At 41.5% G+C, this 26,091-nt stretch overlaps 1 protein-coding gene across 1 annotated transcript in view; it reads left to right on the forward strand.

Moving 5' to 3' along the window:
• The window catches only part of LOC113026243 (NT-3 growth factor receptor-like), a 94,430-nt gene that overhangs the window by 27,238 nt on the left and 41,101 nt on the right, over window positions 1–26,091 (forward strand). Inside the window, exons 4-7 of the mRNA XM_026174778.1 lie at window positions 3,255–3,326; window positions 13,208–13,362; window positions 19,050–19,192; window positions 23,584–23,725. Of these exons, the coding sequence (XP_026030563.1) occupies window positions 3,255–3,326; window positions 13,208–13,362; window positions 19,050–19,192; window positions 23,584–23,725 (512 nt within the window). The remainder of the gene's footprint in view (window positions 1–3,254; window positions 3,327–13,207; window positions 13,363–19,049; window positions 19,193–23,583; window positions 23,726–26,091) is intronic.

A 26,091-nucleotide genomic window follows, 5' to 3' on the forward strand; every position in this document is an offset into this window, starting at 1 on the left:
TGAAATCTTTGGTTCATCACTCAGGATCTTTGTACGCCGTAGAGTAGACGAAAGGATGGTTCCACAGTGTGTGGCATCAACTGTCCAACATGGAGGAGGAAGTGTGACGGTCTGGGGCTGTTTTGCTGGATCCAGGGTCGTTGACTTGTACAGAGTGAGAGGATCACTGAACCAAAACAGCTACCACAGCATTCTGCAGCGCCATGCAATACCATCTGATATGCGCCTAATTGATCAGGGGTCATCCTACAGCAAGATAATGACCCAAAACATAAGTCTATGCCAGAACTACCTTAGGAAAAAAAAGAACAAGACAGTCAGTTGAAAACATGGAGTGACCAGCACAGTCTCCAGACTTAAACCCCATCAAACTGGTTTGGGATGAACTGGACAGAAGAGTGAAAGCAAAGCAACCTACAAGTGCCACACAATTATGGGAATTTCTGCAAAAGATATGGGAAGAAATTTCTTAATAATATTTGTTATTACTAATAGTTTTATTAATGTTAATATTGAATATTTATTTCTATTGTAGAAAGAATGCCACGGGTGTGTGCAGCTGTTAAATCTGCCAAAGGTGGTTTAGAATACATTTTGGTCTATAAATTTATTCCACAATTTCTCTTTTTAACTCAAATTGCTTATTTGTACTATGCTTTCATTTCAGAGTGTAATGAAATCTTAAACTGTCTAAATTTCAATTAAAAACTGGAACAATTGGGGTGTTCTAAAACTTTTGACCAGTAGTGTGCATTCAGTGGGCTACATATTCTTCATCACTGCTTGTGGTGTGAGTGGTAGTCTCTTCTTCAAACCGTCAGCTTCGCTTTTCTAATAAATTTTTCTTCCTCTCCTCCAAATTTTTTTGTTCCTCTTTCTGTTTTTTTCCTTCTCTGTGTTTTCTTCCACCCTCTAATTTCTCAGCTGAAAAGGACAAAGCACTATCAGCTGCTTTAATCCTATCACTATACAAAAGTTCAGATGAAAGCAAGAACATACTGCAGAACATCTGATGTGTGTGTGTGTGTGTGTGTGTGTGTGTGTGTGTGTGTGTGTGTGTGTGTGTGTGTGTGTGTGTGTGTGTGTGTGTGTGTGTGTGTGTGTGTTGCTGTTTTCACAGTTTTCTTATGGAAGCAGATAAATGAGATTCAAACCACTGCAGGGTGATTATTTAAATACCTGTTCTGTGTTCTATCAAAGGAGGTCAGGACAAGTAATCAATTAGTACATTGACCATAAGCTCACTAGTATTTGTTTTCAACTGAGTTCAATTTTATTTATATAGCAGCGAGTCACAACAACAGTTGCTTCAAGGCACTTTATATTTGAAGGTTAAGACACTACAATAATACAAAGAAAACAGACAGAACCCCAAAAGTCATATACCCCCTTTGAGCAAGTGCTTTGGTGACAGAGGGAAGGAAAAAGTACATTTTAACAAGAAAAAACCTCCTGTAGAACCAGGGTTGGGGAGGGACAGCCAGAAGCAGAAAATTAGAGGTCATCTGTGTCTTTATGTCTTCAAGAAGACATTCCTGCAGTTTAACTAATTGGTGTGTGTTATCTGGCTTCATGGATAGATAAAGTTATGTGTCATCTGCACAGCAGTGAAAATGTTATGCTATAACTTTTAATGATACTGCGTAAGGGAAGCATGTATAATGTAAACAGAACTAGTCCTAGCACAGAACCCTGTGGAACTCCATAATTATCCTTGGTTTGTTCACGTACATGGAGAGTCCTCTTCACACACTGAGCCATAAGAAGATAAGAAGCCATAAGAAGGCAGCCAGCAATTTAAGGAGAACATGCAGCTGTGGTAAACTCTAAATGCTGAATGTAACTCTTTGAATAAACTGCTCTTTTGTAGATGATCAGTTAATTTAAAAAGCCTTTGCTTTTTAAAAAAGTGGTGTAATTATTGCAACCTTAAAAGCATGTGATACAGATCTCTATAAAGATTGATCATATTTCAGATTAAAGAATGAATTAATGGTAGGATCTGGAGTCAAGTAGATATGTTAATGGTTTGGAGGAAGTAATTGAAGTGACTGAAAAATCACTGAGGAAAGACAATACAAGTAAATATCAGCAGTTCTTTATTTTAAAAGTGGTTGTACCTAATGATGTATCTGAGGAATGGTTGGTTCTTTATGGTTAATTATGAAGAAATTTGTGAAGTCCTCACTATTGCTCTGGGTAGCTCCCCAACTGGGTCTAGACTGGGTCTAGAGAGTACTTTAAATTCAGGGAATTTAAAATAGAAAGTAGCTCGTCCACAGAAGGACTGGTAGCTCCCCTTGCGATAAGGGTTCAGATCGCGCGAACAGGTGTGAAATGTGTGTGTTTAGTTAGTTTGTTTGTTTGCTTGTTTTAATCAATTTTAAATCATGCTTTTTATTTGTTTTTGTTTCTAATGTCTCTGTAAAGCACTTTGAATCACCTTGTTGTTGAATTGTGCTATACAAATAAATTTGCCTTGCCTTGCCTTGCCTATTTCAAGTTAAAGGAATACTCGGCTAAACAGAGCTCTGATTCCTTGTCAGCCTCTTTGCAGCACTGAAGAGAAACCTGGGCTTATTCCTATAGTTGTGAGGGAGTGCTATGGGCTCAAATTGTGGTCATAAATATTTTGTACTTGTAAATCAGGATTTATATGTGTAAAAAGAATTTGTGTGTGTGTAAAAAAGATTTGTGTGTGGACATAGCCAAAAAATACGTGTGAAACGCTGCACTCAGGTTTCAACTTACAAGTATGGATTTTGACCCGATTTTTCTTCCTTTCAGCTGATTGGTCAATGTCATGTCAATCACAAATTTAACTATCGAATCAGAGAACAGATGGGTTTGGCTGTCTGAGGGGCGCTTTTCTGAACTGCAGGTCCTTGAAGGGTAATACCGTTTGAGGCTGGAGGATCTTTATATAAATATCCCATAAGGCTCATACAAGCTAGGTCCTTTAACGTTTGGTAGCTGTTGAAAGGGTACAGTTGTGGTATACCAGTGGTCAGAAACACTATTACTGTTCACATCTGCTCAAACAACTTTCATTAAGTGGGAAAATGAACCAGAGTCGATTTAAACTGACTAAACACCCTAAGTGGAATTCTGCTCTTTTATGAATTTCACTTTTCCCTCGTGTTTTGCACTCATTACAAAACATCATGTAGAAAACCTAACATCCATGAGCTTTTATTGTCACGTTGAAGTGAGGTTTCTGACACTCTCTGTTACTTTCTTGTTCTCTTTCTTAGAAACCTGTCCAAGAACCCCATGTTGACCACGTTGTCCTGGCAGATCTTTGAACATCTGCCGCTTTTGGAGCTGTAAGTAGACCCATGTCTTTTTCTTAGTTCATTGCTGCTGACACACAGTAGACCTGAATACATCTGCAAGGAAATGGGTTGATGTCTTTTTCAACCGAGTTAATATGATCAGTGAATTGTGTTATGTCCTGAAATGGCACCTCAGTGGCACCTTTTCTACTCTAGACTCAAAGCACTTTAAACAACACACTTCATTCACCCATTTACAAACATTCATACAAGCAATTTTATCTACACCTAAGTGCTTTCTAGCTAACATTCATGCATTCAAACATTGCCCAAGGATATTTGGCATGCAGAATGGAGACTGGAGCAGCTAGAGATCGAACTACCAACCTTAAAGGGAACATGAAATGCTCCACACATACAGGCTAATATACACCCTTAAGCTCTGCTCTCAAAAATGAACAGTGTCTGTGACGCTGGATTTAAGAAATCAGTGCCCGAAGTTAAAGTTTGAAAAACATGCATAGCGCCATCTTCTGTCAGTACAACGCCACAACATGACGTCATGCGGTTGGTTGGTTGTGGCTAATAGACTTACATTAGTTTGTTCGCTAACTAGTGACATAATCGATAACTCAAAGTAAGAATTCTTCCTTTTAACTGGCTATCCAAACATTCATTAAAACCATCAGCAGAATAAACAAAGTGGAGTCGATCATGTTCGTTATAGCTGCATTTTCCATTTCATGCCATAACCTGGTGATAAATTTAGAGGTTTTCTTTGTGTTTGTTTGTTTTTTGTTAAATGACCCGCTGAACTCTGAACATTGTAATGCTGGAATAAAAACTACTTCTTGAGTAGTTGCTGGATGAAGGACAGAATGCTATATAACCTCGAGATTATGATCTATATTAACTGATAAAAATGTGCTTAAGTTTCTGTATAATCAGTTTTCATTAGTAATGTACTTTGTTGTATTGCAGTCTTTAGGATAACCATAATTTTTACTTCAGGTTAGCTGGGATAACTGATGGATGGAGGAAATTTTTCTGCAGTCATAGAAATGCTGAACATAGAGAAGGAAATGAGTTACACGGCAGATTAATAAAGGAAAATAAGAGGAATTTAAGTTTTATATGATAGTCAGATTTACTTAATGAGGCAAATTGTTGTGATGTCCCAATCACAGGGTGATATACTAACAATGCACTATAATTTACTGTGTATACAAAGATGCAGGGAGTTCACTTCAGTAAAACCAGCATTCTGCAGAAAGAATACAAATTAGTGGTTCAAAACTCATCCAAGACCCACTAAAAGGTCTATTTCGGTTTTTTGATCAAATCCGATTTTTTTTTTGTCTGGTTGGTCACACTACAAATAAAATGTGACAGCAAACGCGCGCTAGTGTGAACGGTTCACGGCCCTCAAAGCGGCCCACATGAGGAAAAGAAGACGTCACACACAACCCGCTCTGTTTACAGAAGTAAAAATGGTGGCTACAGAGCTAGTAGGTGTTGTAACCGACAGAATTTTGACAAATTAATTAGAGAAAGAAGGACACTGAGAAAAAAGTCCGTGCTTTAACAATAGCCTTGTTTGGAGCAGTGGCTGCTACCTCAGAGGTTTATATGGACACGGAGTCATTTAGCTTGAATAGAATTGTCTCCCCATATGTTTTTTTTTTCCCCCATATGTTAATCAAGTCCAAAACCTCAGTTTCTGTCCATTGACTTGCTCCGTCTCCAGTTTCCGCCGCCATGCTTTCTCATTTGTCTTCTCCGGCGCTGATAATTGGCTTCTGTCTTGTGTCAGTAACATAAAGGACGGATTTAATGCGACATGACCATTCAAACAGCAGTTGCTTTCTAAAACATCAGATATGTATCGGATTCAGTACCACATACGAAAGTGACCCAGGTCGGATTTGAAAATATTGGATTTGTGCTGTTCAAACTGTCATACCATGACCGGAAATGGGTCGCATAGGATCAAAAATGGCGGATTTGTTGCGCTTTTGCCTACAGTGTGAACGTAGCCTTTGTCTGATCCTGAGACACCAGCAACTTAGACTTTAAGTTTGCAGATGATACAAAGGCCATGTTTTATTACATTTTCACTCTTCTCAGTGGTTGATCCTCCTTTTGATTTTTGACTCTCTCATTTTATTATCCAAATCATTTTCCGTTTTTGAAGTTTTTTTGTGTTTTTCTTTTTGCGTTTAAGTTTATAGTAGTGTATCCAGAACTTGTCTGCAATATTTTCAGAAGGTTTATTTGTTTAGGAGAGAATTGATACATATCATGCATTTTGTCTGCTTACCACAGATAGCCATGGCAAGCAGTATTTTCAATAGTGCCAACTTTTTACCCCTCTGTCATAAAAGACCGATGGTGTCATCACCCCATCAGTGGCGTAGACACCTAAATTCTGAATATGATAACTGGAGAATGCAATGTAGGAGCTTCAAATTGATACCACAAGTGCATCTAAAGAAAAATCTCTAGATGGTGCAAGACTGCATCCAGTAAAATAAATATTACATTATAATAATAGGAATATAGAAGATCAAAAAGTTTAAAGAACAGATTACAAGCTTTTGCTGATTTGGCCAATCTTATGTTTGAGGCTTTGTGAGAATAACCCAATATATTATCTCTCCCTATTTGCTTCTCTCTTATCTGTATTCTTATCTATAAAGTTTCAGCATGGCAAATTTGGTAAGCGATGAACAAAAAATAGTTTTTGTACAGTGTTTTTTACAGTGTGCTCTGAGATAGGCATGAGATGATGCCATACATCATTTCCTCTGAAGGTTCTCCCTCAGACACCTTAGAACATGACATTAGAAGAGAACACTGACATTCTCACTCTGGGGGATAAGGTCATGCTGCACAACCCAATGTTGAAAAAACCCAAAAGATTTTAAAAAAGAAACTGACCCAAATATGGTGTAGAGTAGGGCTGGGCCATATTATACCGTTCACGGTAATACCGGTATAATGTTAGGCAACGATAGGAAAATGAAATATCGCGATAGAATATGAGTAAAACGAGCATGCGCAGAGCCTTTGTTTTCATACGCACATGGCCGATTGTTGAGTGAAACAGATGAACCAGATTTGGTTTGTAAAAATGGTGCAACTTCAGTGATGTGGAACTGGTTTGGTGTTTGTCCGTCAGATACACAACAAAGCACATTTTTTTGCAGAACATGCAAGCGGCCGTCGTTATTGTCGTATTTGTCGGACTAAGATGCTCTTAAATCTGGGAGTAATCTGGGTCCTAAACTCCGTATCGTTCAGGTCAAAAGAACACTGCAGCATCACTGAGAGTTAAAAACTGTCTAAATTCTTTCATCTTTAATAAAACGATCAGAATTGCTGCTTTACCAGGTGTATCTATGAAGTTTAACTTCCAGGCATCCATGAAAACAAAATTTATTACATTTAACAGAGTTAGAAGTTAGCAGGAAGCTAGCGGACGTTAGCTCGCTAGTTTCGCTAGTTACCTAAGCATGATATTGCACGTTCTGACTGAGAGATTTCTGAAAAAATTCAAACGTACAGCTCTGCTATCACTTCCAACATAAATGAAGACAGGAAACTAAACAGCAGTGACGTTTGTAGGGTTACTGAAGTTGGGCTAGCTGGTATACAATGATGTGCTACGTGATCGCTAGCGACACAGCTATGTTAGCATAACATAAACAGTGAAGCTGGAGGACGAACACTAACACTTTTCCACTTATAAAAGTTAACATGAAGGCTCCTCATGGTTAGAGACAAATGCAATCGCATGGCAGGATGCTGTAAACGGACCAAACTTCAGTCAGGAGAACAACTGAGATAATCCATCCACAATACGAGGTTAGTCATTAATATACTGCAACAACATGGGAATAGAGCAGCTGCCAGAGAATTCAACATTAATGAATCAAAGGTACAGAAGTGGAGGAAGCAAGAAGAATGAGTTTAATAAAGTTTGATTTATCTGACTGCTTTGTTTCGATTAATGTGCCTTATAATCCCGTGCACCTTATGGTCCGAAAAATACGTACTGCACACTGCAGTTTAATGTTGCAAAGCACCTCTTTTTAACTTCAGTGGATATTATACATGGTTATGCTCAGGATATGTCAGCCCATTTCTACTGGAAATGCCTTTTGGTTAAACTTTCAGCAAGGAATTTGCATTTGCACTGTTACGTTTTTATAAAGCTTTAATGTACATAAAAAACAGCTTCTTGTTTAAGTGAAAATAAATGGAAGGTTGTCTTTTTGCGCTAGTAATGTTGTGGAGTTGTATTTTGTCTCGCATCAATTATATCGTCAGTTATATCGTTATCGCAAATTTTCATATATATATATCGTGATAAATATTTTTGGCCATATCACCCTGCTCTAGTGTAGAGGATCATCATTGGTGATGTTGGTTTAAAGCAGAGGTTAATACAAATATTAAATGTTTATTCCCATAAACAAATAATGTATTGATAGTTTCCTTTTTAACATTCTCCATTTCTTTTAAGTGTAATATAGAAATGTTTTCAGACAATAATGATAACTAGTGATCAAAAGATTTGACAATGATGCACAATTATTGATATAAATATACCATTTTGTAAAGAACTGGCACCAAATAAGTAGCTTTTGAGCATCAAACCGGACACATCTCCCCATCTGTTTTGTAGTGCTTGTAAAAAATGCAGCCGTGTATTTATTATTTAATAGCACATTTAATTCAATTTTATATAGCGCAAAACCACAACAACAGTTGCCTGAAGGTGCTTTTTAAGATAAAAACCCTACAATAATAGAAAACCAAAACAATCAAGCACTTGGCAAAAGTGGGAAGGAAAAAATTCCCTGTCAGATGAAAAAAAAACCTCTGGCAGAAGGTGCAGACATCTGATGCAAAAGACAGAAATTAATAATAACTAAGAGTAGAAAGAGGCAAGTAAAGAAGAAGCGCCCAGTGCATTATGAGAAACCCCAAGAAGCCTGGGAGGATTCAGAGTCACCTGATCCAGCCCTAACTATATGGTTTAGGAAAAAGGAACGATTTAAACCTAATCTTAAAAGTTGAGAATGTGTCTCCCTCCCACGTCTAAACTGGGAGCTGGATCCACAAAAGAAGAGCCTGAAAACTGAAGGGCAAAATATTTCCAAGCATTTTGAATACAAATTTTTCAAGTGATTTCAAGTGAAGGAGCTTCAAGAAAAACCTGATAATAATGAATTACAGTAGCCCAGCCTAGAAGTAATAAATGCATGAACTAGTTTTCCCCACAGCTGTCAGACTCCTGAACTCTGCCTCCTGACATCTGACCCATGTTATCACATGGACTGGACATACACACACCCACAACCACCTACACACACAATGGACAATTGTACCCTCATACACACAATAATAACATGGACTGAACCACCACTCACAACCACTTGCACTTTATATAGCCTCTGTAGACATTATCCACATATCTCACTTATCTTAACTGCACTACTGTATAATTCTGTGTAAATAATCATTCTGTACATACGATAAATTTTAAATCTACAACTGTTTATAACTTGCATAGTTCACATTTCTGTATAGCTGTATAGCTCATATTTCTGTATAGTTTTTCATATTTATATCCTGTTTATAGCCGGTACATAGCTTGTACTCAGTACAGCCTGTACATACTTATAGTTATAGCATATTCATAACATACTTCATACCGTGTACATTATAACATACCATAATAGACCCATTTCTGTAATATACTCACATATCTATATTATTGCTAATATATACTGTAATATATCTATATCATGGCTAAAGCACTTCTGGATGAATGGAAACTGCATTTCGTTGCCTTGTACCTGTGACATGTGCAATGACAATAAAGTTGAATTCTAATTCTAATTCTAGTTTTTCAGCATCCTTTTGAAACATGATATTTCTAATTTTAGAGATATTACGCAAATAGAAGAAAGTAGTCCTACAAATTTCTTTAATATGTGCATTGAAGGACATATCCTGGTCAAAAAGTATTCCAAGATTCCTCACAGTGTTACTGGGCCAAGGTAATGCCATCCAGAGTAAGTATCTGGTTTCTAATAAAGTTGGGTATCATCTGTAGAGCAATGAAAATGTATCCTATGCCAGGGGTGTCGAACTCCAGACCTCGAGGGCCGGTGTCCTGCAGGTTTTAGATATCCCCCTGGGTCAACACACCTGAATCAAATGACGAGTTCATTACCAGGCCTCTCAAGAACTTTAAGATATGTTGAGGAGGCAATGTAGCCATTTAAATCGGCTGTGTAGGATCAAGAACACATCTAAAACCTGAAGGACACCGGCCCTCAAGGCCTGGAGTTCGACACCTGTGTCCTATGCCAATGAATGGAGGAAAGATTGGGTAACAAAAGGTTTTTAAATACCGTATTTTTCGGACCATAAGGCACACAGGATTATAAGGCGCATTAAGCAAAACAAAACAATCAGATAAGTCAAACTTTACTCAACTCATTCTTCTTGCTTCCTCCACTTCCGTACCATTGATTCATCCATCCATCCATCTTCATCCGCTTTATCCGGGGCCGGGTCGCGGGGGCAGCAGCCTAAGCAAAGAGGCCCAGACCTCCCTCTCCCCAGCCACCTCCTCCAGCTTATCCGGGGGAATACCAAGGCGTTCCCAGGCCAGCCGAGAGATATAATCTCTCCAGCGTGTCCTGGGTCTGCCCCGGGGCCTCCTTCCGGTGGGACATGCCTGGAACACCTCACCCAGGAGGCGCCCAGGGGGCATCCTTGTCAGATGCCCAAACCACCTCAGCTGGCTCCTTTCGATGTGGAGCAGCAGCTGCTCTACTCTGAGCCCCTCCCGGATGGCCGAACTTCTCACCCTATCTCTAAGGGAGAGGCCAGCCACCCTTCGGAGGAAGCTCATTTCTGCCGCTTGTATCCGCGATCTCGTTCTTTCGGTCACTACCCACAGCTCGTGGCCATAGGTGAGGGTAGGGACGTAGATCGACCGGTAAATTGAGAGCTTCGCTTTTACACTCAGCTCCCTCTTCACCACGACGGACCGGTGCAGCGTCTGCATTACTGCAGCTGCAGCCCCAATCCGTCTGTCGATCTCCGGCTCCCTTCTCGCATTACTTGCGAACAAGACCCCGAGATACTTGAACTCCTCCACTTGGGGCAGGAACTCATCCCCGACCCGGAGTGGGCACTCCACCCTTTTCCGGCTGAGAACCATGGCCTCAGATTTGGAGGTGCTGATCCTCATTCCCGCTGCTTCACACTCGGCTGCGAACCGCTCCAGTGCGAGCTGGAGGCCCTCACCCGATGAAGCCAACAGAACCACATCATCTGCAAAAATCAGAGATGAGATTCTGAGGCCACCAAAGCGAAAGCCGTCCGCCACTTGGCTGCGCCTAGAAATCCTGTCCATAAAAATTATGAACAGAACCGGAGACAAAGGGCAGCCCTGGCGGAGCCCATCACCCACCGGGAACGAGTCCGACTTATTGCCGGCAATGCGGACCAAGCTCTTGCAACGGTTGTATAGGGATCGAATGGCCCGTAGCAATGGGCCAGACACCCCATACTCCCGCAACACCTCCCACAGGACACCCCTAGGGACACGGTCGAATGCCTTCTCCAAGTCCACAAAACACATGTAGACTGGTTGGGCAAACTCCCATGCACCCTCAAGTATCCTGGAGAGGATAAAGAGCTGGTCCAGTGTTCCGCGACCAGGACGAAAACCGCATTGTTTCTCCTGTATCCGAGGTTCGACTAGCGGATGAACTCTCCTTTCCAGCACCCTGGCATAGACTTTCCCAGGGAGGCTGAGGAGTGTGATCCCCCTGTAGTTGGAACACACCCTCCGGTCCCCCTTCTTAAAGATGGGGACCACCACCCCGGTCTGCCAGTCCACAGGTACTGCCCCTGATTTCCACGCAACATTGCAGAGGCGTGTCAACCAGGACAGCCCTACAACGTCCAGAGCCTTCAGGAACTCGGGGCGGACCTCATCAACACCAGGGGCTCTGCCACCAAGGAGTTGTTTAACTGCCTCAGTGACCTCGCCCCCGGAAATTGGCGGGTCATTCCCCTCATCCCCAGACTCTTCTTCCTCCTCGGAAGACGTGTCAGTGGGATTAAGGAGGTCCTCGAAGTATTCCTTCCACCGCCTGACAATTTTCTCAGTCGACGTCAGCAGCGCTCCGCCAGCACTATACACAGTGCAGGTAGAGCACCGCTTTCCCCTCCTGAGACGCCTGACGGTTTGCCAGAATCTCTTCGAGGCAGTCCGAAAGTCTTTTTCCATGGCCTCTCCGAACTCCTCCCACACCCGAGTTTTTGCTTCAGCCACTGCCCGAGCCGCATTCCGCTTGGCCTGTCGATACCTGTCGGCTGCCTCCGGAGTCCCAAGCCTCGGGCTTGGTTAGCCATTGATTCATTAATGTTGAATTCTCTGGCAGCTGCTCTATTCCCATGTATAGTATATTTTGACTAACCTTGTATTGTCTGACTGAAGTTTGGTCCGTTTACAGCATCCTGCCATGCGATTGCATTTGTCCCTAACCATCGGGAACCTTCACATTAGGGCTGCACGATTAATCGTTAGAAAATCGCGATCTCGATTCATACTTATGTGCGATCTCATTTCCAAATGACAACGATTAAAAAAAAAAAAAAGACGACGACGATTGTACCGCATTTTGATCCGGGACGTAATCTGCATGAAAACAAGCGCTCACTCTTCCTGCTCAACAAATGACAAGGGCGGAGCCTTATACCACATGGTACAGAAGCTGTGCCATGTGATGCTAAAATTAGCAGGGAAAAAACAACGGAGAGCACGTCAGGGATGACGAGAAAGTGACAGGAGAAAATCCGTCCCGGTCAACCACCCAAACATCAATAACGGGAACCTTATACAGCGCTTCCCTATACCCGTCGAACTTCCGCAGGCACAAAGAAATTACGGAGGCTATCACTTATCACCTGACCAAAGATATGGCTCCCATCAACACTGTGCAAAACGAGGGATTTAGGAAAATGATAACACCCTAGACAAACGCTACACAGTGCCGTCCCGCAACTATTTTTTTATTGTTGCACTACCTGCTCTATACACGCAGTGTCCAGCAACGGTGGAGATGGAATTTCAAGCAGTACAACATTTTGCGGCAACAACAAAACGTGAGACATTTGTTGTTTTTATGTTTATTTATTGTTTTTATGTTCAGTCTCAACTGTTACGAAGTTGATGTGCAGTTAATAAGTGCAATAAATATTTATACTGGAAAAGAAAATCGTGAGAGAATCGTGATCTCAATTCTAAGCCAAAAAATCGTGATTCTCATTTTATGCAAAATCGTGCAGCCCTACTTCACATTAACTTTCATCGAGTAGAAAAAAGTTGTGCTAACATAGCTGTGTCGCTAGCGATCACGTAGCACATCATTATATACCAGCTAGCTGATTTGTGCTGATGTTGGTAAGATTCCAGTATGGTTGTCTTTCTCTAAATTTATGCCAGAAGTTTCTAAAAATATCTTAAATACAAGCTGACTCATTTATTTTAATATAATTACTTGGCTGATTCATTTCACCAGCCTGAAAATGCACAGTTCAAAGGAAATAGACCCAAATAGACCCATTAATGTTCACTGTTACACCAGTCTTTGTTGCCATGGATTCCAGGACTTCCAAACTGGAGTGTGTTCGGCTTAGGCCCGCTGGGGAGCAAGTCACCTCATGGAACATTGCACTTCTTGATTAGATGTTAGTTCTATAGAACTAGCATCTAATCAGAACCTTCTTAAAAAGTTTTGAAAATGACAAACGTTCTTGTTCCGCTGGCAGTGAGTCTAAAGGTGAGTATGAGATTTAGAGCATTGCTAATTCTGTCAGTGCTCTTCTCTTTTCAGGCATTTGGAGGATGTGGTGTTCACCTGTGGCTGTGAGATTCGCTGGCTGCAGCTATGGCAACAGAGAGGAGAGGCAGGTCTTAGCAGCCAGCAGTTATACTGTGCTGACAGCTACAGGAGAATATTGCTTCAAGATATGAACATCAGCAGTTGTGGTAAGCTTGTGTGGTTATATTTATACTCTAAATATACACATTAACCATGGTGTTCTGACTGCTGATTCCATTTAATTGCAGCCAGTAAATCTCCAGTAGTTGATTCTGTTCATCTGGATGTAGCGTTTTGTAGGAGAAATGTTTCGTCACTCATCCAAGTGACTTCTTCAGTCCCAGCTGACTGCAGGTTTCATCTTATATACAGTACATTTGCACAATGACTGAAACCAGCCCACTGAAGGAACAATGGGCTGGGAGGTCAGTTCCTTAATCTTAATTATGCAAATTCTCATGACCGTTGATCAACAACCACTGACTAAAACCCACTGATCAAAGACCATTGATCAATGGGTATGAGTACCATTCACCAAGAGTTGGGGAATGGCTGCAATCACAGCATTGTAAGATGGCGAAAGATGTACCCTTAGGCGCTCTCCTCGATTCAGAGATGGTCTTTCCCTTTTCATGTAAATGGCCTCCTTGACTCCGCACTCAAACCAGCGTTCCTCCCTGTCCAAGATGTGTACATCCTCATCATTGAAAGAGTGTCCACGGGCCTGTAGGTGTGAATAGACTGCAGAGTCCTGGCCTGACGAGGTGGCTCTTCTGTGTTGTGCCATCCGCTTTGCCAGAGGTTGTTTTGTTTCCCCGATGTATAAATCCTGACAATCCTCCTGGCATTTAACAGCGTAAACTATGTTACTCTGTTTGTGTCGGGGGACCCGATCCTTGGGGTGGACCCATTTTTGGCGCAGCGTGTGTTGGTGTTTAAAAGCCACAGAGACCTGGTGTTTAGAAAAAATGTGTCTCAACTGCTCTGACATGTACGGAATCACTACAGGTTTTCGCTTAAGCAGTGGTTGTCCTTTTCTCCTGGATCGGCTGGAGCTTGCTTTTGGCACCTTCCCAGCTTTGACAAAAGTCCAGCTGGAATAACCACATTTACTCAGGGCCTTCTTGAGGTGCTGTTCTTCTGCTTCCCTGGCCGCTGTGTCTGTGGGGATGGTGTTCGCTCTGTGTTGTAGCGTCCTGATGACACCCAGTTTATGCTCCAGTGGATGATGAGAGTCAAACCTTAAATACCAATCCGTATGCAAAGGCTTACGGTACACATCAGCTTTTAGACAGCCCCCATTGCTGATGGAAATCTCACAGTCTAAGAAGGCTAACCTGCCACTTTTCATATCCTCCCTGGTGAATTTGATGTGATATGAACAGAATCAGCTATTGGAGATTTACTTACCTGGATGATTGAGCATCCATCAAGATGCAGCCAGTAAAATGATGGTCAGAGCATTTGTCTTTCTTTCAGTAATGCTGGGCATACGCTGTGTGATTTTTGGCCCATTTTGAGCCGATTTTTCAGTCGTGCGACCGACTTCATCGTGTGTCGTGCATCATGTAGTATACATGGGTAACGAGAAGCGATTAACACCTCACGTCCAGCTCCCGATCATCAATCGTTTGGTCATAAGAAAATCAAACCTGTTTGAAATCTTGTCGGCCTCACAAAATTATCACGACTAAAACAACCGTGAAAATAATTGGATGGACATTGCTGCTCAATCACAGCTGCCTGTTCATAGTTTTTTATTAGCAATTTAGCAAGGTTGATGGTGGTGGTGTGCGTGTCTGTGTGAGTGAAAGACAGAGAGGAAGAGAGAGGGAGAGCGAGCGACAGATTTTCTGCTATAACCTTCATGTTATGGACGCACAGTGTGAGCACTCAGGTCGCATCAGAGCCTCGGGCTTTATAGTGTGAGACTCTGCATCGTGACCTACGAACTTCTAACCCCTGCAAGTCAATCATACAGTTTGAGCAGGAGCTGAATAACGCGACTGAAAAAATCGCACAGTGTTTGCACAGCTTAAGTCTGTCGATGCTACTGAGGTATCCCTGTCAACCTCATAAAATCAGCAGAGAGAAAAACTGAACACAGCACCTTTAAACAAAAATGGATAAAAGCCACTAGCTTGAGGATGATGATGATGATGATTATTGTTGTTGTTTTTATTGTTATTAAAAGATAATAATAATAATAATAATAATAATAATAGTAATAATAATAATAGAAATGTTGGCAGAAATGTTTTTTACACACACACAAACATACACCATATACTGTATACTAGAAATGCTAGTTGGTTAAATTATTCTTATATGTTCAGTTATCAGTTACCTGTTGGTTCAAAGATCAAAGAAGAAGGCACCTGCCACTGACTGGACCTGCAGCTCCAGCAGATAGCTGTTCTTTCCCCCCCCTTTGTACACACACAGGCACACTCTTACTAAAGTAATCAAGCAAAACACAATCGTCTAAGAATGTGTATCTCTTTGTTCTTCTTTGTTCTGTCTCTCTGTATTCATATTACCATGGTGCTGTGTTGAGATGCAAGCTGTTGCAGTAGCCCTTGTGTTTATGACTTTGCTACTTAAACACATTTTTTTTCTCATTGGGCTTTTTTTCTTTAATTTAGGTTTTTTTTTAACACTGGTGAGCAAGACCTGGTATTCTAAGGAGAATAATCTGTCTCTTCCGGAGGAGACAATGGGCTTGCATGGGTAAAGCTAAGTGATTTGAAAATAAGAGATGTAACCTGTCCATTCCAGCTAACATCATGGGGAATGTGAGTTCCTTGAGCATAGGATAGATTAAAGAGGGCTGATTATGACACAGAGGGACTACTGTGAGTTTAGTATGTTGTGCATCATCTAAACATGGCTGAACTCACACATCCCAGATGACAGCATTAGTGACTGAAAAATGGTACAATCCTGGACATGTTACTATGTGGGCCAGATATTGATCTGGACGGTGTTAGACTGCATTCATAGTACTTCTTATCGGTTATTGTTGGTGTTGTTTACATTGAACCATCAGCTGATGAAGATGCAGCATGTAACATCACTCTTTCCTCGGTAAAATGCCTGCCAGCCCTGAATTCTGGGGTTTTTATTGTTGTCACTGCAATCCCTCTTCTGACCATCTGACCACAATGTAGTCCTGCTGACACCAAGGTATGTTCCTCTTGCTTAACAACACATTGTATCTACAAGAGTTGTTCATGAGGCTGTGAAGACACTGCAGGTCTGCTTTGAGTCTGGAGCCTGGAAAGTACTTTATAATCTGCATGGAGGAGACATTAACAGTTTCCCTTGCTGCATCACAGACTAACAAAATGAACAATAAGCCTTGCATTGCTAGTGACCAAAAGGAACTACTTAATTAAAGGGTTAAATCCAATATCTTCAGGTTCGGGCACAGAGAAGAACTGAGGAGAATGCAGCATGACCAAAGGGTGAGGCAAAGGAAATGCTAGGACCCTAGGAGAGCTGGACAAGGACGTAGAAGGCCCTTAACCAATCAGTAGGACCAATACCTGCTGCTTTGTGCAAGGAGGAACAGGATGAGCACTGCCAGAGCTACAAAATTACCTCCATCAAGCAACTGATGTGAATATCTTTGACCAAACTATCAGAAACAGAATTAGGAGGGTGGCCTCAGGGCCCAACATCCCCTAGTGGGCCCTGTCCTGACTGCCTGGCACCATGAAGCCCAATGAGCGTTTGCCATTGAGTAATAATAATAATAATAATAATGGATTGGATTTATATAGCGCTTTTCAAGGCACCCAAAGCGCTTTACAATACCACTATTCATTCACTCTCACATTCATACACTGGTGGAGGCAGCTACAGTTGTAGCCACAGCTGCCCTGGGGCAGACTGACAGAAGCGAGGCTGCCATATCGCGCCATCGGCCCCTCTGGCCAACATCAGTAGGCAAGTAGGGTAAAGTGTCTTGCCCAAGGACAAAACGACCAGGACAGAGAGCCCAGGGATCGAACCGGCAACCTTCCGGTTACAGATGCAATTCCCAACCCCCTGAGCCACAGTCGCCCAGTACCAGAATTGGCAGCTTCACCTCTGGCATTGTGTGCAGATGAGAGCAGTTGAACCCTGAGCACATGTGACAGATGTGAAAGGGTCTGGAGAAGCTGTGGAGAGCATTATGCTGACGGTAATGTTGTTCAGCATGACTGGTTTGATGGTGGGTCAGTGATGGTAGGAATAGGAGGGACACACAGACCTCTACATGCTTGGCAACGGCATCCTCACTGCCATTAGGTGTGAGATGAGAATATGCTGGAAATTGCTCAAGGATGAAGGAATTGATACCATTGACTGGGCCCACGCTTGCCTGACATAAATCCAATAGAACCCCTTTGGGACATTATGTTTCAGTCCATCCAATCCCACCAGGTTCCATCTGTCCTGGATCTTAGTGATGCCCTGGTCCACACTGAGCTAGGTCAATTTATTTATAATCAAAATTTAAAAACAAAAAGGGTTAACAAAAGTGTTGTATAAATAAAAGGAATAAAACAGAGCAGGAAAATGCAGAAAAAAACTTAAGACAGACAAGAAAAAAAACATAGTGTCACATTTAAACACAAGGGCGTAAAGATATGGGTGTAAAGATAGGTCTTCAAGTGTTTAAAGGTATTAAGTGTTGGTGAGTTCCTAATTTAAAGAAGCAGACTGTTGCAAATTTTAGGTGCAGCTACAGCAATGGCCTGATCTTTTCTATGCTTTAGTCTGCTTTTGGAAAACCAGAAGAATCTGATCAGCTGACCCTAAAGTTCTATTAGACGTGCATTGTTAAAATTTTGGAAAGGTGAGAGCGTGCTAATCTATTTAAAGACTTAAAATGACAAAAAATTCTAAAATGTACTGGAGGTCAGTCTAAAGAAGTCAAAAAATCAGAAATATGGTCTTACTCTATTTGCATGCACATGTCAGGAGGAGCCCCCTTCAAAATTAGTTGCAAAGAAAAGAAGACCTGACTGATTCCAAAATAAAGGCTGTTGCAGTAATCAAACCTGGATGGAATTAAGGCATGAATTTCTTTCTCGAAGTCAGGAGAGAGAGTCAGAAGGAATTTGTTGCGTACTTGAATTCAGCCCAATGTAGGTTGATCATTTTCATTTCCAACCAATGATGTGACATCCTTTTGTTCCTAACACATTATCAGTCGATATTACTGTAGATATCCAGCAGGGTTTTTTCCTCATTAATATCTGATGTTTTTACAAAGTTTTTTGAACAGTGTATTAGTGATGAGCAGTACAGTAGGAGGTGGATCAAGCACATGTGAACGATTTTGTGAAGTGTTCTTGGAGTAATCATCTGCTTCTGAATGTGAACAGCGCTAGACAACCTAGTGATCTAGTGGTCATTTCAGCAGGAAGAGGATGGCTGCATGGCCTGTGTCTGTGCTGGGACAAGGTGCTGATATGGTGGGGCAAGTACCTGGACATCCACAGTGACAACTTGGTGAACTTGAAACCTAACACAGTTGGAAATTTTAGCCATTTTCAAACATTTAAAAAAAAAAAAAATCTCTTTGGGGTGGTATCAGATCAGTTTCAGTTTGAATCTCAGTGGTAGAGCATACCCAGGGTGGAGAGAGCAGTGATTAGAGCAGACTTTAATAGACCTGTAGCTGAAGGGAACAGAGGTGATGAGGAGGTATTAGGTAGGTATGGTGTTACGGAGAGATTGTTCAGATGATGGTGGGTTTTGTGAAAAGGATGGAAACGACTTTGGTGAATACATACTTTAAGAAGGAGGAACATAGGATAACATCTTTTTCTCTTTCTCCTTCTCTGTATTCCCTTCTCAGACCTACCAGATATCAGCGTCAGCCACAGCAACCTCACAGTTGTCGAAGGTGATCAAGTAACGGCAATCTGTAATGGCTCTGGTTCACCATTACCTGAAGTGGATTGGCCTGTCACTGGCTTGCACTCCATCAATGCACAAGAGGTAGGGAGGGCATGCACAAATTCACAACTTCACAGAGAACGGACTAATCCTAGGCTTGAAATGACGGCATTCCGTAAATTGATACCAAATGGCAGCAGGACGTTCCTTCATAAATAGCTTTTCTATGTCTTCTTGGTATCATTTATTGACATAATTATTACTAGAAAGAGACCACTGTACTCTTTGGATTTATTTTAAAAGTTAGCTTTAGCTACTGATATGAAGGGGTTAATTAACAAAGCTGCAACAACTAATTGTTGTAGCTCAATCACTTGCCTGTTTTTTATGGGAGTTGATTTTAACAATCACGTAGAAGCTTGAAATAACTGCCTCAAGACTACTTTTAATTTAATATTTGAGTCAACAGGCTGTCCTCAAAATTAAAATAAGCTTACTCACAAGTTTAATCGCATTCTGATCTTGTCCTGGGATAGGACATAAAAACTGATCATATACCAAAAAAACCCTCCTTTTTTAATGACCATTTTTGACAACTGACATCGTCTACCGAACCAGACTCGGGGCACCCTTTTGGGGGGCTGGTCAGCTCTGTGAAGTTGAGAACGAACCCGCCGTCATAGCCAGCAAGCCCCCAAAAACTGCCTCACCTCTTTGTTAGTCTTCAGCTGTTCTACCAACCTGTCAGCCGAGGGTGGTAGACCCTGGTCCGAGCAGATTTTATCAGCTCAGTAATTCTGGCGACTATACTGTATATTAATACAAAAAGGATTACAAATGGAAGCAATGGTTTCTACAATCTTCATTCTCCAGCTTCGACTTTACCTCATTTCAAATAAGTCGCACTAACCCAGTTTTCTGTGCTGTCATCTGCAGCTGCCTGAAATACAATAAGAACTTCATAAACAACTTCCCTGATTTTTTTTTTTTTGTACAGTGGGGCAAAAAAGTATTTAGTCAGCCACCGATTGTGCAAGTTCCCCCACCTAAAATGATGACAGAGGTCAGTAATTTGCACCAGAGGTACACTTCAACTGTGAGAGACAGAATGTGAAAAAAAAAATCCATGAATCCACATGGTAGGATTTGTAAAGAATTTATTCGTAAATCAGGGTGGAAAATAAGTATTTGGTCAATAACAAAAATACAACTCAATACTTTGTAACATAACCTTTGTTGGCAATAACAGAGGTCAAACGTTTACTATAGGTCTTTACCAGGTTTGCACACACAGTAGTTGGTATTTTGGCCCATTCCTCCATGCAGATCTTCTCGAGAGCAGTGATGCTTTGGGGCTGTCGCCGAGCAACACGGACTTTCAACTCCCGCCACAGATTTTCTATGGGGTTGAGGTCTGGAGACTGGCTAGGCCACTCCAGGACTTTCAAATGCTTCTTACGGAGCCACTCCTTTGTTGCCCGGGCGGTGTGTTTTGGATCATTGTCATGTTGGAAGACCCAGCCTCGTTTCATCTTCAAAGTTCTCACTGATGGAAGGAGGTTTTGGCTCAAAATCTCACGATACATGGCCCCATTCATTCTGTCCTTAACACTGATCAGTCGTCCTGTCCCCTTGGCAGAAAAACAGCCCCATAGCATGATGTTTCCACCCCCATGCTTCACAGTAGGTATGGTGTTCTTGGGATGCAACTCAGTATTCTTCTTCCTCCAAACACGACGAGTTGAGTTTATACCAAAAAGTTCTACTTTGGTTTCATCTGACCACATGACATTCTCCCAATCCTCTGCTGTATCATCCATGTGCTCTCTGGCAAACTTCAGACGGGCCTGGACATGCACTGGCTTCAGCAGCGGAACACGTCTGGCACTGCGGGATTTGATTCCCTGCCGTTGTAGTGTGTTACTGATGGTGACCTTTGTTACTTTGGTCCCAGCTCTCTGCAGGTCATTCACCAGGTCCCCCCGTGTGGTTCTGGGATCTTTGCTCACCGTTCTCATGATCATTTTGACCCCACGGGATGAGATCTTGCGTGGAGCCCCAGATCGAGGGAGATTATCAGTGGTCTTGTATGTCTTCCATTTTCTGATGATTGCTCCCACAGTTGATTTTTTCACACCAAGCTGCTTGCCTATTGTAGATTCACTCTTCCCAGTCTGGTGCAGGTCTACAATACTTTTCCTGGTGTCCTTCGAAAGCTCTTTGGTCTTGGCCATGGCGGAGTTTGGAGTCTGACTGTTTGAGGCTGTGGACAGGTGTCTTTGATACAGATGATGAGTTCAAACAGGTGCCATTCATACAGGTAACGAGTGGGGGACAGAAAAGCTTCTTACAGAAGACTTTACAGGTCTGTGAGAGCCAGAGATTTTCCTTGTTTGGGGTGACCAAATACTTATTTTCCACCCTAATTTATGAATAAATTCTTTACAAATCCTACCATGTGGATTCATGGATTTTCTTTTCACATTCTGTCTCTCACAGTTGAAGTGTACCTCTGGTGCAAATTACTGACCTCTGTCATCATTTTAAGTGGGGGAACTTGCACAATCGGTGGCTGACTAAATACTTTTTTGCCCCACTGTAGCTGGGATTATGCCCAACTATGATTGTGTTCTCATTGTTAGAGATTTTAATATACATGTGTGTTGGCTCGCTGGTCGATGGCAGCAGACCTACTGTGCAGTCTCTCCAAGAAGGCACTGAACAAATTTTTTGTAGACCACTGTTACGTTCCCCTGGGGGGGGGTCTAGGCGGTGAGGGGGAAGTAACAAAAGTGACCGGGTCAGAAAAAGGAGTCAAGGAGGCGAAACAGTTTAAATAAAACAGTTTTATTGAAGTAAGTCAACTAAAAGAGACGGACAAGCCGTTATCACCATAAAACACCAACAAAACACAAACAAAACTCAGGCGTTGGTCAAATAAAGCAAAAAGTCAAAAGGAAAGCGCAGCTCACTAGCTGGACAACACACTACACAGCTCACTAGCTGGACAACACACTACACAGCTCACTAGCTGGACAACACACTACACAGCTCACTAGCTGGACAACACACTACACAGCTCACTAGCTGGAAACCACCGCAAACACTCAGCTCACTAGCTGTACCCACACAAAATGGCACTCTGGCCCAGAGCTCACCCTGCTCTGGGCTTAAATACCCTTAATTGCTGATGGGAGTCAGCTGCGCCGGAGGGAAAGGTGGCATCTCAGGTAGGAGCAGCGTCTCCAGGACATTGCATCTGGTGCTCAGCTTAGTATTGCAATTTTTCCATTTATTTAGTGCAGCTACACTCCAAAACTTGTGCTCTTGCTCCCAACAACTTTCCGGCCATCACTTCTCCAGCTTCACCACGCCCACTCTGCAGTGGAGCTGGAGACCACTCACTGCCACATAGTGAGCATCCTCACTGCGTATGATGCTGGATACCATGACTACTCAGATAAAGAAACAAATCAGAGAGGTTTGAGTTGTAGTATAATTCTCAAACGCACTCCTTAAAACAGATAACCCAGTAGCTCGAAAGTGTTTCCGTAATTTAGTAGATATTTATTAAAAATGTTTTGTTACTCTAAGTTTAAAAAAAAAAAAAAAAAACCTTAGTAAAGAAAAGACATCTTACTACTCGTCACTGATAGAGGAAAACTGGAACAAGACCAAGTTTCTTTCTTCAGATTAAGAACTCTGTTGAGCTGTGTTCTTTTAAACTAGCGATGAATTTCTTCATAAATAAAAGTATAACTAACCGCTGAGACTGTTTCTCTTCGATTGGTCTTGCTGAGTATAGTTCATTAATTGCTTCCTCTGTCATATTTAGGCTGTGTGCAGGCAGGATGAGGACCCAAGCGCAAACTCACGGGAGAACAGGACTGAACTCAAAGTACAGCTTTATTGCTGATGGAAGTTAAGGCGATACAAAATAATATGAAACTAAACTGGGGAGTCATAAAGGAACTGACTCACGAGGAAACACACGGAGGGGCACACAGTCATGAGGGAGAACGCGACACTGAACTGAGGGAGACGCGGACATAAATACTCAGAGGGTTAACGAGGGAAGTAGGAGCACACGGGGAACACAGGTGACACTGATAATTATAACAAGACACGGCAGGAGTAAACAACACTGACTGGAGACTGTCAAAATAAAACAGGAAGTGCACAGAGGCGCAGGCAGGAGGGGAGAGAGAGAACAGACACAACGGGCTGGGGAAAACATTGAATGAAACACAAGGAGGGGAAATGAGGGCTCACAGATACACAGAGGGGCACACAGGGGGTAATCAAATAAGGAACATTTTAACAGGACAACCTGGGAACCAGGGCATAAATGAAGAAAAATACAAGACGCATGAAAACTGAGAATGCTGGGCCAACATGGCCCAGGACCATGACATCCTCTAAACAATCAATGTTTCTATTGGACCATATTTTTGTTGCTTATGCTTGTTTATTTTATCTTGTTGTCCCTCCAGGCTAGAGTCTACGACAATACTATTCACTCCATCAACATAACCTTGGTCAATGTAAGCAGAGATGACAACAACTTCCTATTAGTATGCACTGCCACCAACATAGTGGGCATGACCAACGCTTCAGTTCAGCTAACTGTTCACTGTAAGTAGATACACCACAGACACAACGTTATACACAAAACTGCACTCCATAAAAACTGTGAAAAGTAGCATTATAAATAGTTGTGGAAATGTGAGTTGGCTACTGTATCCATTTTAAGCTCTCTTCTTTTAAATATATAAATCTTAGTAAGATGCACTCATAAATTAAAACTCTAGCTTTACTTTACGAGATTGTCTTTGAGATTTCTATGAGGCAGTTAAGTGACTGAAATACTGTGGAAGAGATTAATAATAGTAATAACTAGTTAAAGATGGGAGCTGACAAATTCATTGTTAAAATTTTGACTTTACATCTATTTTTGTTTTAGTTCTATTTTAGCTGCCAAATTTTGTAATTGTCTTGAATCAATATTTATAAGTATTAGTATATAGTAGTATATAATATATTAGCGTTATTAGATAGCTGCTTCTTTGTACTTAGGTTAATGTTTGTGCAAATCTTAGAATATTGCAGGGAGAAATTACTGTGGTATCAGTTGTCTTCTTTGAGTGCATACTAGTGGTATTTAAGGTTTATTGCAGCCAAGGGTACTGTATATGCAGAGGGCTAAATAATGTCACACAGTGACTAATATGTTGCAGCTGTGTTTGAGATTGTAGGGTAGGCCTTGGATTGTAAAGGACTGAAGCGGCTGCAAGAATATTATAGCAATAAAGGCCTATGCACAACAGACATGTAAAATCAGTGGACATATTTTATGTGTTAAAACTAGTTTTCAGACTCAACTATTCTTAATGCAGCTGTTTACACCAACCATGTAACTGGCGGAATTTATGTTTTCAAACCAAGCTCGATTCTTTTTAAATTTTCAGAACCAGTACTGATAAAAAAAAAAGATTTGGGAAATAGTAGAGTAATCCTATTTAATCTCAGACCCACAGCTACAGTAGATGCTGCTCTGGGTCAGTGGGCACTCTAAAAGGATTTCACTGCCTCCTTAGATGTGGTCCCAACTCTGCCAGCAAGAGCTCAAACTGTCCCACTGACATCCTGAAATATGTATAAAAGCCATTATACAGCTTTAACTCCTGGATCAAACCAGTCTCCCTGCTGCTGCTTCTCCTCAGAATTGGATGGAACGGAATCTCAGTTTCTTACATTTCTTGTTTGGAAACATCACGGCCAGCTCATGATCACTACATGTTGACTTCATTTTCTTACAGTGTGGTTTTGTTTTCTGCCAGTCCAGAAGTGGCACTTCTGGATGGATGCAAACTGCATTTCGTTGCCTTGTACTTGTGACATGTGCAATGACAATAAAGTTGAATTCTATTCTATTCTATTCTTGGTACCTAGTCTCACACTAAGTGTTGTAGAGGCTGTGTTCAACTGCCGAAAGACCACTTTGTTTTTGTGATGTATACTATAACTATTTTGGTTATTTTTTATTTCTATTATTATTTAGCAGTGTTTAAAGTGGGATCTGGCAGGTGGAGAAACCGAGTTCAGGGTTAACAATGCAGTAATACAGGGGGATGAGTCACCTGGAAATAAGCTGCATAATTATTTTTTTAAGCTGCAGTAGATTTTTTCCCTCATCTGTATCAACAGCAGGTTATTGTAGTATATTGATCTGGACCAGTCTGAATAACCCCATGAGGGGGCAGCAAATGCAAAGAAACCAATAAGCTGTCTCCCAGCATAGTGTGGGGGCTTTTTTGGCAGGGGTCATGCACTGGGTCATCCTCCCTTTGATCAAGACAGCTGTGTGATTCCAGTCTAAACATCTGTGTAATGCTATTCTTAGTAACCATTAAAAGTGAGGAAGGTCTCCATTATACAGAGATCTATATATTTATCAAATTTCCTGACTTGCTTGGGCTCACTCTGCTGAGCTGCCCGGGACCTCTGACCATATAGTTTTTATTTTGTATGTATTCATTTTTTAAATTAATTATTGTATTGCTCCAATTTCCAGGTATTTTCAGGTATTTAGGGATTACCCACTATATTTCACCTATTTACTGGGGTAGCTATAATCTAGTCTAGTCTGCATGCAAAAGTGTCCTTGGGCAAGATACTAACCCCAAGTTGCTCTCCAATGCATCCATTAATGTGTTAATATGTGTATTAATCTGTGTGAATGAATAAAAAGAAGTGCTTGTATGAATCGGTGAATGGGGTACCTTCTATAAAACACTTCGATTACTCAGGTAGAGAAGAAAAGCTTTAGGACAAGGACACGCCCTAGAGATGAAAAGGAATACAGAAATGAGACTGACTTCAGGACAGGACAGACTGGACACAAAGGGGAATTAACACAGTTAAACAAGGAATTAGAAACAAAACACAGAGGCACTAGCAAGAGCTATACTCAAGACTAAATAATGCAGAACTAAATTTAA

This window comes from Astatotilapia calliptera, chromosome 7 (genome assembly GCF_900246225.1).
Source record: "Astatotilapia calliptera chromosome 7, fAstCal1.2, whole genome shotgun sequence".
Lineage (NCBI taxonomy): Eukaryota > Metazoa > Chordata > Actinopteri > Cichliformes > Cichlidae > Astatotilapia > Astatotilapia calliptera.